The sequence below is a fragment of the Quercus suber genome, unplaced genomic scaffold (assembly GCF_002906115.3).
Source record: "Quercus suber isolate HL8 unplaced genomic scaffold, Cork oak 2.0 scaffold_29, whole genome shotgun sequence".
Taxonomy (NCBI): domain Eukaryota; kingdom Viridiplantae; phylum Streptophyta; class Magnoliopsida; order Fagales; family Fagaceae; genus Quercus; species Quercus suber.
In genome coordinates, this window is record NW_027069494.1 from 2,279,043 (window position 1) to 2,293,063 (window position 14,021).

The 14,021-nt window shown below is 35.4% G+C and overlaps 1 protein-coding gene and 1 long non-coding RNA gene across 2 annotated transcripts; both read right to left on the reverse strand.

Moving 5' to 3' along the window:
- Nucleotides 1-3,685: 3,685 nt before the first annotated feature.
- On the reverse strand, nucleotides 3,686-4,805 carry LOC111987257 (NDR1/HIN1-like protein 26). The gene has a single exon (XM_024018953.2). It carries the CDS (start codon nucleotides 4,750-4,752, stop codon nucleotides 4,012-4,014), a length of 741 nt encoding a protein of 246 aa, XP_023874721.1. The 5' UTR covers nucleotides 4,753-4,805; the 3' UTR covers nucleotides 3,686-4,011.
- Nucleotides 4,806-11,314: 6,509 nt separating this feature from the next.
- On the reverse strand, nucleotides 11,315-13,748 carry LOC136066281 (uncharacterized). The gene is made up of 2 exons (XR_010627730.1): nucleotides 13,577-13,748; nucleotides 11,315-12,643 (listed from the first exon to the last, which is right to left on the reverse strand). It is a non-coding gene; the product is annotated as an uncharacterized LOC136066281 (long non-coding RNA).
- Between the last annotated feature and the right edge of the window lie 273 nt (nucleotides 13,749-14,021).

Sequence of the window (14,021 nt, forward strand, 5' to 3'; positions counted from 1 at the left end):
AGTCATCCAAAATACAACAAACCTGCTGTCAGGTAAATTCCAGAAACCTAAATCTTGCAATTCAACCTTATTTTGCTGTCCTATGTCAATGAACAAGTGTTAAAACACCAACCCCAACATAAATTGGTCTATGCACCATTAGAAGGAGACAAATACCTAGATTACAATCAATATAACACTCTATAATCCTCATTACCTTCCTAACTTCCGAATTTTGTAACATAGTTTGATTCAACCTTTTGATTTTGGGCTTTTTGAAAATGTGGCAATTTGCAATTGTTGCTCGGAAGATGCAATGTGAAAACGCAAATTTTCATACCTACAGGTCCTACAAGACTGTAAAACACAATTTCATAATTTTATCAAACGCTTAAAAGTGGCGATTTGAAACTTCCAACATAATTTTGGCCCAAAAAGGTCTAACCAAATGGGCCCAAGATAATGAACATAGTCTTCAAGATCCTCTCCATTCGCATTGAGATGGGGAGGATCCATAACCCTCATATCGCACAAGACAATGTCCATGACTATCATTTTGCAAGACTGTAAAGCACGATTTCAAAATTTTATCAAACGCTTAAAAGTGGCGATTTGAAACTTCCAACATAATTTTGGCCAAAAAATGTCTAACCAAATGGACCCAAAGTAATAAACAAAGTCTTCAAGATCCTCTCCATTTGCATTGAGATGGGAAGAATCCATAACCCTCGTTTTACACGAGACAATGTCCATGACTATCATTTTGCAGTTAAACATATGGACATAGAGTACGGCAAATCCTTGGTTTTCAGTTAAGATTCCTCATCATTGCATTTGCAGTTATCTTTTATTTTATATACTTTCATGTTTCGACAATACTCATATCAACTCAATAATCCTCATCTAATAACGAACTGATTTATGGTGAATAGCCATTCAAATTAACAAACTAGACTCTTTTTAGCCCAAAAAACTTTGTAGCCCCAAGATGCACTGGACAGTCTCCAAGAATTTGCATACAGAATAATCTTATCTTAAAACTTACGCAAATCAAATTTCATCTCATCAAATATCACCCAACCTCAAACCGAAACAAGGGCAAACACCTAAACTTAAAACATAGTGACAAAAGGAATTTGGGAACTGTGGGCAAATCTCTACTTATATAAATGAATACTCGAGCATGGACACAAAATCAAAAGTTGAATTCACTGAATGCACCTCACAGATTGTGATTTGATCCTTGTTACATTATGTCATCTCCCAAAAGAACTCATGTTCAAGACAACCAAGTAGAAATCCAGCTCATTTCAGACCTACTAATGTAGGAAATTTTCTAGTTAGTTTAAAAGCAGAGGTGCAGCAATGAAAAGTGAGTGTCAGCTCCAACTTCACATACCTACTATACAAGGGATTGAGATTCCTAACTTTTAATGATCATTACCACAAATTGAAGCCTTCAACGACTTGAATAGCAATAGAAGGTATAGGAGAGTAATGTTAATAAAAATAGAAGGCAATGAAGAATTATAAAACTCCTTTTGTATTCTTGGTAAAGCAAAGACTCATGAAAATCTTGAGGTTTTATATCTTTCAACATTAAAATTGTTTAACTGAAGGTTATCATGAAAAAGAGAGGGGGAAGGCGGTGAACAATTAGACTTACACGGACCACCCTTAGAATAAATAGATCTACGAAAGATGACAGATGACAATTAAACTAACAGGTGAAGTATGAACCTTAAATATGGAGGCATTTACTCTAGCCTAGCCACACATATATGGAACGGACATACACATGTAGAAAGATAAGTACACTATGGGAGGAAAAGATTGACAATCCATCATCAGACATCTCTGCTCTCTGCAAGTAACCTACTGACAATAAGAGTTCTGGGTTACAAAATTTAGAATTCTTACATGGCAATAAGAAATTACCTATGACCCACACTACATTCCTAAAGGGTTAAGAAGTTTTTTCTGTCTGTCTGTCTGAGGGATTTATCAGAACTAGAATCCGTGAAGAAGTGCAGTAAGCAGAGAATGAAGAACTATAAAGAAAGAAAACAGGAGAAGAATATAGGCATTCTGGCATCAAGACAAAGCTTAGTAATAATGAATTCCTGGTAATCTGTCTGAATGAAAGGAGAGAATCAAAACCTCCTTCTAGGCTAAAAACATAGAAACATTTAATTATAGCCTTGCAATAAGTTATTTCTCAAATCAATGAATAGCTTAACTAAAACTAGCCAAAAAGGATAAAAAATTAAAAACCACTAACAAGTTTACTGCTACACTAACGTGAAAAACACCATATTATAGTAGCCTGACCTCTTTCCTACTTTAAGGATAGAAATCACAGATATAACAAGATTATCAGTTTAAAGTTTTTCAAACAGGCTACTCAAAGTCCCAAAGAACAGACAGGCACAATCCTCTAAATTTCTGTGGTGGCGTATAGACCTAGTCTTTGAGACTCAACTCACCATGTGTCTTCCAAAGCCTTTAATATTAACCCACATTTCAACACAGCTGCAACCAAGTCAAAATAAATAATCTGATTATTCTTACCTAAAGCAAAAAGTGGCTAAGCCATTCTTGATTCCAGAAACAAATGGCCTAAGATAATTGAAGTCGGTGCCCCACTTCTTTTAGTGTTTCAAAGGAGAATTGACAACAACAAGGAATTCAAAATAAAATCAACTTTAACCCCTAGGGGTTGGCTCAAGTGGTCAGGGCTTGGTGGTAATCTCCCTCCAACTCTAAGGTTCAAATCCCCTTGGGTGCAAACAATTTCTAGGGGTCACGTCCCATTGGAGAAGCCAATGATTTACCTGATCTGTGTGATGTGGGTGCATTACATGGGTCTGAGGTTTAACTAGGTAAAAAGATACAACGCTCTGCATGGCCTCCAAGGTTCCTCGTCATCCCAAAAAAAAAAAAAAATCTACTTCAACTTCCATGTTCAAAGGACTAGAGTTATAAAATCTACAAAACTTTAGGCTTAAACCAAGCCCAGCCAGTAACTAGCTTTTATGCGCTTATAAGTTCAGATGATTTTTGCAACAGAAGAAAACCAAAGCCACCAGATGACCAGAAGAATAAGTCCTCAAGATGGTCATAGCAAATCTGTCTAGCTTCTTACTTTGTTTTTTTCCCCTCTAAAGAAGCTGACGTTCTAATCAGCCTAACCAGATTCCTATTTAATACTCATTTTCCAGGAAAGCCGGCAGTACAGCAGAGAGAGCACAAATCATCTCAATTGCACTTACCTTTTATAACAAAAAGTTTGTAGTCATAGTTAATCTCCAAGTTAGCTAATTTAAAGGTAAAATCTATGAGAAGAGAGATAAAAGAGAACCAAAATTGAAATTTTAAGGGAAAAAAAAAACATATTATAAATATGAGAATCGGATTTCTGGCTCGAAAATATCTAGCACGGTACATGTTCAATGCATTTTTTTAACCACAGCAAAGGTAAACCAATTTAAATTAAAAATAAGAGAAAATCTTAACTTCACAAGACATAGATCACATTGAAAAATGTCCTGGTTTGATATAGGAGACCAATTCCTCAAGCATAATCCAGACCTAAAGCATGATATTACAATCATTTGAGATGCAAGCTCCTTTAGTAGAAATTGGTCTTATAATAACAATAATAAAAGCTAAAGCTGAAATTTTGAGCTTTTTTAAGAGGAAAAAAAAAAGTACAATTTACTGTTCATGCTTTATAAATCAGAGCACTATTCAAGTAAATTTGTTAAACACTCAGTAATGCCATACAGGCATTTAAAACTTCAAATAGTTAAAGTTCTACTACTTCATACAAGATATAGTCCCAGCAAAGTACACATAGCTAGAGCAACTCAATTCAACTCCGTTTTGATCATTCAAACCTATGTGCAATTGTTTTATTTATCTTATTGACTTAAAATACTGTAATTGACAATAAATGTCATATAGTAAAAGACCCATTTTGGAAATTTTTTTTTTATAAAAAAAGAAAAAGAAAATATACTACTCACAGTCTTACAGATCAACCTCACAAGCTCCGGGTTGACCCATCAAAGAGCCGGTCCCATTTTTCGGGTCAACACCGATTTGAACCCGGTCACAATAAACCCGCAACAAACGCTCTCTCGTCCACCAAAACCCAGACCTAAACTTCACCAAAGCGAAAACTTGGACCCTAAAACCCACCGACCCGGTCGATTTCTCGCCCGAAATCCGAGCCGCCACGTCTTCGCGGACGTACTCGCTCAACACCTCGAATCGGACCGGGACCCAGGTCTGGCTCCGTTTGGATTGAGAAAACGGCTGCAACGGCGTCGTACTGAGACGGTCTCTGCTACTGTGGTAAAACACCGAGGCTTCGAGGCGATCGTAGTAGAGGCTGAGCTTGGTGTTAGGGTTTCGGACAAAGAGGGTGAAGTTCCAATCGGCCGATAACGCGGACTGAGTCAGGTTGAGTTGGGAAACCGAGGCTGAGTCGACTCGGAACTCGGGCAAACGTGGCTTCAGAACTAGCCAGGCGATGAAGAATATGAGCCCGATGATTGCGAACACGACGCTGCCGAAGGTGATCACACGGCAGAGGAAGGCTTTCCGGCGCCGGTTATAATCTTGGACCGGGTTTAGGCCTAGGCCCGGCCCATAAGATGGAGGTGGCGCCACATAGGCGTAAGCTGGGTACCCGGCTGCCACTTGGCTCGACTGAGCCGGGTAACCCGTAACCGTTTTGTCCGGAGCTCCGGTTGTTGCTGAGGCCATTTTTTGAATCTGAAAACCTTGGGTTTTTCTTTCGAGAGAGTGAGAACAGAACTGTGATGTTTTTATATATAGAAGGAAGATTGGATTTGGAGGAGAAGTCTTGCACACGTGGCATGGAATGACGAACCTTAGGCGCTGTTTTTATAGTCGGTTCACTTTTTAAAATTCTGCCGACTGATTTTTTTTTCATAAGGTGAAAGTATAGTTTTTAGTTAAGTAGTTATATGATTGAATTTTAAAAAGTGAACTTAAAGAACAATATTTAAGATATTGTACTTAAATTTTATTTGTGAAAAAAAGTGTGAAGTTGTACACTTTATCTTATAACATTTTCATAATAAATTATGGACAAAATTTAGTTACAAAATCGATTGTAGTTTTAGACTACAATCTCACTCAATATCTTTTTATTAGAGGTGAATTTTGATAAATTCACCTTTGGATTGCATCTTCTTCTTACATCATCTATGTTTGTAAAATTTCAAAAAAATTAAAGATCAATAGCTATGTCATCAATAAAATTTTAAATTACAAGTTTTTGTAATTTAAAATTATGCATAAAATATACGATTATAGATTTTATAATATATGATATCCGATTGACACAAAAATTGACATGTGCATTAAGAGCGTAAAGTACATGTAATTCAACGGTTAGATTTTCAAAATATGCGGTAATATTTATTTTATTAAGCGAGTTTGTAGCCTAAGGATACAATTAATTTTGTAACTAAATTTTGTCCATAAATTATAGGTGTCGAATTGTTACTCGTTGTAATTGGTGAATGAAAAAAATAATTTAAATAGTAGATTCAAATTAGAACTAATAATAATTTAATACCTATAATTTGTTGTAAAAGTATTGTTGACTAGACAAGAAAAGGAGGATGCGACTGATTTTAGTAAGAAATTGATTGATAAGAAATGATATATGTATTTGGGTATTCCTATTTATAAAAGTTTGATAAATATATCCTATACATGAGATAGAATTTGATGGAATTTAGAATGTGATTTAACTTAATGGAAAATGTCAAAATTACAAACTATTTTAGAAATTGCCGATGTGGATATTGGTAAGTGAAAAACTAATATTAGTGGTAGGCCTATATGAGAATCAAGTAAGGATTAGGCAATAGTTTGTAAAAATGTTATAAAATAGTTTGTGTTTGTGACATTATTTTAATCTAACAACATTCAAAATAGTTTTGACGAAATTTGGATTTAATTTTTTTTTTTAATAAATATATGAAATTGAAATTGAAAACTGAAAACTTTTTACTGAAAGTACAGTAAATGAAGGTAAAAGTTAGTTGAAATAGTACAATGGAACTAATGAATAATACCAAAAAGTGCAATTGGGGTCCATGAATAATAGCAAAAATAAGCTGAATAGTAAAATAAGCTGGTTTTTTAATTTGGAGTTAAACGCACACAATTTTTTTTTTTTTTAATGCAAGATAGAAATTCTACTTTAGCTTAATCTAAGACTCCGCTTAGGAGGAGGGAATGGAATGGAATGGAATAAAAAGGAATAAAAAGAATAATTTTAGAATATTCTTCCCTTCCCTTGTTTGGGAGTTTTAATGAAGAGAATGGAAAGTTCATTCCCTTGTTTGGGAGTTTAAGTAGGAGGAAATAGAATGGGTAGGAGGGAACACTCATTCCTTTCTATTCCCTTAAAACCTCAAATTTTCATTCTCCCCAAAATTGGCAGGAATGGGAGGGAATGGAATTAGATTTAATGATTTTTTTACTAAAACTCCCAAAATACCCCTATATATTCAACCCTTTATTTTAAAATAGGGTTTTAATAGTAATATTGTCATAAAATGATTTCATTCCATTCTTTTCATGTTGCTCCCAAACAGGATTACTTACATTCCATTCATTTTCATTCATTTTCATTCCTTTATTTTAAAACATCCAAACAAGGTTACTTAATTCCATTCCATTCAATTATTTTTCATTCATTTCTCTTACTTAAATACATTCTGTGCGTGTCGCAAATGAGGCCAATGGGCTCAGCCCCACTTGGGCTCACAACTTATTTGTTTGTTGGGCTGAATTTCCTACTATGGGTAGTTCTACAACTAAGGACCCAATGAGATCACTTTTCTCCTTCTCGGCAACACAATCTTTCCTCCAACTCCTCTCGGATTCTCTGTTTTTCTTCTCTATTACCCGTTCTCTTTCCTCTCCTTTTGTGACCAACCCCCCTTTCTTATCCTTCCCTCTTATTTATAGTGCTCAGCTCAGGCGTAGGTTATCAATGCTCTCATGTTTGTGCAACAGAGGGTCCAGTAGGATTTTCTCTAAGTGGGAGGTTAGGTATGGGTGGCTTTGGGACTTGGTTCCCACCTTCGTCGGCAGCTCGGCAGAGTTAGTGACAACTCCTCTCGGATTCTCTGTTTTTCTTCTCTATTATCCCTGTTCTCTTTTCTCTCCTTTTTTGACCAACCCTCCTTACTTATCCTTCCCTCTTATTTATAGTGCTCAGCACAGGCGTAGGTTATTAATGCTCTCATGTTTGTGCAACAGAGGGTCCAGTAGGATTTTCTCTAAGTGGGAGGTTAGGTATGGGTGGCTATGGGACTTGGTTCCCACCTTCGTCGGCAGCTCGACAGAGTTAGTGCATGCTTAGTGCTACGGAGGGTCCAATTAGGGGGATGGTAAGTGTGAGTCTCGGCCTGGGTGGCTTTGGGACTTGGTGCCCACTTCAGGTTAGAGCTAGGTAGTGGCGCTTGGAGGGCTTTCTTTGAGCCGAACAAAGTTGATGCGCCGTTTAATGACACCTCCGAACATGCTCGGTAAAAAATATGCCGATCATAACTTAGCAGTGTAGCCCGGCACCCCCGAGCTGTGATAGCGAGGGTTGGGCCGTAGGGTGAATGAGGATTGGGCCCAATGACCGCGTGTTTTGGAGCGGAGACTAGGGGCTGAGTAGGCCCAACAGCTCGGACGCCGCACAGACCCTATTTGAGGACGTGGATATGTCCGAGGAAGAGTAAATGATTGGGAGATGCCCCAAAGTTGAGAATCATACAAGTAAAGAATGGAGGAATATAGTCCGAGGAGTATCTCCTTTTCGGATACAATGAATATCGGCCAAGCACGCATTTGGATAATTTAGATGACCTGCTAGGGAGTTCCAATGATCAGGATGAACCTCAAGCATGTACAAAGGTAATAAGAACACAGAAATATCTAACAGAAAAGCTGTTACCATCGTATTAAATGTACTGCAGTAACTTTTCTGGCTGCATTTATGTGGAGAAAACATCTAAACAGTATAGTTTCAGCTACCATTATTCACAGAGAGCCAAAGAAGATGTCTAATGGGACATGCACTCGAGTGAAGACTTAAATGATTAACAAGTGTACAATCAGGATGGCCTGAAAGGAACTATATAATGTAAAAGACCTCCAATATTAGGAGGACGGAGAAAAGAGAGAGAAAGGAGAGAAAAGGAATTACTGTAGCACTAAGAACTGTATTAACTATCAAAATTATTAGATTAATTCATAATCTATCTCCTCGAACAATCATTTTATTGAGTTTTACGTGTGTTGCATGCTTGTTCATCTTTTGAAATCATTATTAACTGTTGTCCAATTCACCAAAAGCCCAGATCTTTCACCCACTCTCTACAAATTCATTGTACTGGGCTCATTAGACTCATATCCCACATCTTTTAGGCTTGGGCTACGCATTGTGACCATACAATATTCATTTTCCATGTAATTTAATTTTAAAAATATTTTTACCGTTTTATTTTTTTATTAGATTTGATTATATTATCAAAATTTTTTTTTTAATTTATATATTATATATATATTTTTTTTTTTATTAAGCCATGTATCACACGGGTATGATACTAGTTTAATTAAAATGGCAAAAAAAAAAAAAAAAAAAAGAGTTTGGGATGTTGGGTGTGTTCCAAAATGGTATTGTATAAATAATAAAGTAACTTTTTAAATGGTAAAATGAAATTTTCTTTAGAAGCCAAATGTGAATACTCTTAGTAAACTAATGGTTTATTAAAAAAAAAAAAAAAAACATTGATTCTAAAACAATTGCTACTACAAATTCTTCTCATCTCACGCATTGAATCTAAAACCTTCCTCATATTTTCTTCCATAAGAAAAATGTTATTCATACTGATGAAGCTGAGAAGTTCACCAATAAGTCGCGCAATGCTCTTTTCGCTTGTATGTTAACCTGCACGAAACAAAGGAGAAACCTATCAAAGGGCACTGGTGTGGTGCCGGCCAAGTACCCTCCGAAAGTCAAGTCAGAAAGTATTCTCACAACTCTAGAGTGCTAGAGAGGGTAAAATCATGCGTACTTTGGTTTGTGAGGGTATTGGGACTTTTATAGTAGTATAAGGTTGACATCTCTTTCTTGGTGCGGAAGTCTTTTCCTTATAGGACTCTCCTTGTAGAATCCTAAACGTGATGGACAGATCTCCTCCTTATAGGGAAGATCTTTACCAAATATATAAGATTTCCAGAGTCCTACTAGCGCAAGGACTCTGTTTAGGCCCTTATGAGAGTGGGCCAAAATATCCCCCATGAGGGGTCCAATAGGCCCATGGCCCACCAGCCCAGCTTCCTTCACTCCGTTAGTATCCGGTCCGTTCACATGAGATTCGTCCATTGGAGGCCCGTGCAAACGACGGGCTCGCTCATCCTGACGTCTGCGGACCATATACGGCCCGTCCAATAACATAAGGCATTCCAGTGTATTTTCTCTCTTTCAGTTGCCCCCTCACCCGATGNCTGAAATTGTCACCATATATCACACCAAGACTGAAAAGTGTATGAACATTTGTATGCAAAAGTTTAATGACCCTAAAATGATGATTCAATATGGGATATTTGTCTCAAGTACTATATATATAAAAGTAATAAAATTTCATTTGTTTGATAACTTTGTCTTAATGAGTCAATATGTATGGGATTGGGTTCAATTCAATTAATATTTGGTTTGCCAATCAAAGCAGGAGACACGGTCCTATTAGGAAAAGTTCAGATTTAGGGTCTAAGTATATTATTGTACTTGAACAAATAAAGAGTTGATCATTGAAAATACCGAGTGTTTTGAGTATTGAAACAAGGTACTTATCCATATATATATATATATATATTGAAGCGCCACTTGGTTGGAAGGATACTCGAATAAAAAATTTCTAATCATTTTATCACTATTCATGGCATTGTTCACAGTTTGTAGGAATATTTAAATTTTGTTTATACTTACCATTATTTTAATAGGTTACATCTTTGCAATCCTAAATCAATTTTTTCTCTTCCACACAAAACCCTAGTCATGTTAAACCCAAACCCTTCTTTCTAAAGGTTCTAAACCATAAATTCGCTAATCCTCCTAACCCTAAGCCTACCATAAGCACACATGACAAATTTTCTAATATTTCTGTTGATGCCCGTTTTTGACAGAAGACCCAACAACAGAAGAAGCCCAACAATAGAGAAGGTAAGAAGGAAAAATGGTAAAGAAATAAGAAAACAAGTCCAATGAACTGAAGTAGCAAAATTGGTGGCTAGCAGGCCCACAAAAATAAAAAAGAGGTAAAGAAGAAGTAAATAGACAAAGGAAGCCCAATGAATGAAATAGTAAGCCCATAGGAATAATAAGAGGTAAAGAGGAAGTAAATAGGCTAGGGAAACTTAGGAAACGAATTGGTAAACTCAATGGGTTGGCTTAAAGGCTAATAAGCCCGAAAGTAATAAGAGGTAAGAGGTAAAGATGTAGTAATTGGGTGAGAAAGCACAAAGAATTTAGCAAAAAGCTCATAGGAGTAAAAGGGGTAAAGAGAAAGTAAATGAGTCGAGGAAGCTCGAGGAATAAAGTAATGAAATGGGTTGGTATGACAGGAATGTTAGCCAACAAGCCCAAAAGAGGTAAAAATGTGGAAAGTGGGCCAAGGAAGCCCTAAGCAAAAGATTGATGAAGAAATAGGTTGACATGGCAGGAACATCAGCCCATAAGCTCACGAGGTAATAAGAAATAAAAGGAGAGGTAAAGTTATAGCAGGCACGATGAAGTGATATGGCAAGATTAGTGGCCAAAAGGCACACGGTCATAGAGAAAAAAAGGCACGGGCTCAACAGGAAGATAAAGGGTTATGCCCAAGCGATATTCATTCCAAGAAGGGATAAAAGGAAGAAAATATGAGCCCAAAAGCCCGCACATCCTTCATGCCACAAGAGATAAACATCAACAAGTACGTACAGCAGAATCAAACAAACGTAAAGGCAGGAGAAAATAGTGTGAAGGCTAGAAAGAAACAAACTCAGACGGAGTGGAGCATGCACAAAGGGCCAGGGCACCACCTACTTGTACTCAGCCAATACATGGGAGGTGGTGTCACGACCCAAATCTGTACTTCAGAATTTAGAGCATGATTGACATGTTAATATCAAGTTTACCTCAATACTAACATAAACCAACCTAATCTGGAAGTGCTTATCAAGAATTTGTTTCTTGAATTCCTGCTTATTTTCTTACATAAAAACCATAAAATACAAAAAAAAAAAATGATGAAATCCTTGAACTTCATTTCATTTGAACTTTGCAAGATTACCACTTGGCTAAAACTTCAAGTATTCGTGTAAATATTACATAGCTAAATGTTTAACAAAACTCTTATTAAAAACCTAACCCCAAAGACATACAACTAAGGTTCAAAATAAACTAAGGTTTAGAATTACATCTGTGCTCAAGGATCAATTATATCTTGATTCCTCTTATACAACAAAAGAGCTAAACTACTATACAATAAAAAACCTATACATTCTAACAAATGAGAATTACAGAATTCTTGCCACCTTTAATACTCTCTCTACTTCTAGGAAGAATTTGTGTACTGAAATATAATAGGGTGAGCTGCGAAGCCCAATAAGGTTTTACACTTCATGGGCCTTTAATAAGAATGCATATAAATTAAATATTTTTATGAATATGCCAGCTTTGATAAAATAGCCTTCATACTATTCATATTGCTCTTGAACTAACTTATGAGCTCTTAGATTAAAATATTTAATTTTCCTTTCAAATAATCATAAAAGGACATAATAAGGAACATAAATATAATTCAGTAAATTTATCTGTTAAAAAGACTATAAAATGCTTCATTGTAAACTTCTTTTCATGAGAGCTTTTAACTTTTCATAATGCATTTAAACAAAATCATTCTCTCATGATCAATAATATAATATAGTTGTTCATAACATATTAGTTAGTCCATATCTGATAAGTCTGTACTTGGTGCATGTACACAACATGGAAGACCCTATCACATTTGGGTGCCCTCGTGTGTATGGGAGGCCTGATGGCACATCCTCTCAAGGTTTTGTTCTTCCCCGCTATCTGTACACATTGGGGAAGAAGCCTTGTTTAGATTAGAGTTACGGGCACCCGCATTTCCTCCACTTTAAATGGCCAAACAGATAGCATTTTCCATGGAAAGCCAATAATTAACCCCTAATGGCTGAGTTTAGATCACCAGATGACATAACCTAAAAACATTTCATACTTATACATCGTACTGAAATTTCTTATTTTGTATAATATTTCATAATAATAACATATCTACTTCATTCTTAAATATTATGTTTGTGATATAGGTAATAGCATCAATATGCTAAAATTATCATGTATATAAGATTGAACAACTCACAAACATACATTTTACTTAAATCATGCTTATATGTAATATCTCTAATTAAAAGGTTTTAGTGCATAATAGTTTTCTAAACAATTTTAATACTTATCAAATGCACATGTCACATATCTTTTACATGAAAACAGAAGACGCGAGATATTGTACAAGAGGAGCTCAAGTGTCCATGTTCTCATTCTCCTTACCTAAATGAAAGACCAAAATTTATTATTAATAACACTTCCTAAATATATAAACTTATACCTCAATCACAACCTAATTCTCAACTCAAGAAAATCTTAATTCCCATCACATAAAGTTTCCCCCAAAAAAAGGTACATTCATCAAACAAATTATATACCAAAATATAGAGAAACTATGGCATAAAAATTCATCTATGATTTAGACATACCAAATGATAAAAATATTAAATTATAGCTCAAAAAATTCACTCTAACTTCAAAATTAAATCCACAAAGTCAGAGTTATCCTACACTGTTTACTGCTCATTTCAGCAGCAAATGCCCCATTTGTAAAATACGAATGGGCTGTCCATACACATCCAAATGTAATGAAATTTTACAGAACCACTCCCCTGGATGTCTAGTATATACCATAAAAATTTCAGAGCTAAAGCATAAAACCATGATTTATTAAAAATCATATAAAGCAGAATCCTGAAATCTGTCCTGACAAAAATTCATGCAACTTAGAAATTAAACCATTACTTTTATATTAATCCAAATGCTGTGAGATCACTTCCATTACAACTATATGTGTCTTAGGGTTCATAAAAACTACTCCAAGCATACTTATTCATAGAAAATGATTTAATACATGTTTTTCTTATTGTAAACATCAAATCTGTTACAGTGACAGCTTTAGCATATGTTCTTACCAAAATCATCAACTAATAGCAATTGACCTTCATTTCATTTGGGTATTTTTATGCCTATACTATACATGTTTAATACCTTAATAAGCATCTAATAGACCACAATATCATCAAACTTTCAAATTACTAAAATAGAATCACAAGTTCAACTTTTAAAATCAGATTAGAGAATAAAGAAGGGAAAATAAACAAAACAATCACACCATCAAAATACCCACAATCAATTGAAGTTTTATTTACTTACCCACAAACTTTGAAACTGAAACCTTAGGGCTAATTGTTTAATTTCTTCTTTAAAGTGAGATATGTGGCTTCGGTGGGAGAGTGAGAGAGAGGTGTTGTCGTGTAAGATCAAAGAGAGAAGAAAAGAAAGAGCAAAAGAAATGAAGCAAGAATCTTCTAGTACAGCAAAAGAAAAGATACGGGAATTGACTTTGGGGTGGGGGAACGTGTAATGCTATGGAAAGAAAATATCACAACCCACTTTTTCAGCTTTTGGCATTTATACTTTTCACCCCTTTATGAGCTTATATTTTTAGAAAGGCCCAAACAATATTATAACTTTACATATAAGCTCTTACCTTTATAAACTTCTTTCCATAATATTAAAAGAGCATATATGTTTTATAATATCACAATATCATAGCTTCATGCCCTTAAAAGTAATTAACATAATAACAAGTATATAA

Excerpts from the sequence above, each read along its gene's own strand:
- LOC111987257 (XM_024018953.2), bottom strand. The coding sequence starts at position 4,752 with ATGGCCTCAGCAACAACCGGAGCTCCGGACAAAACGGTTACGGGTTAC.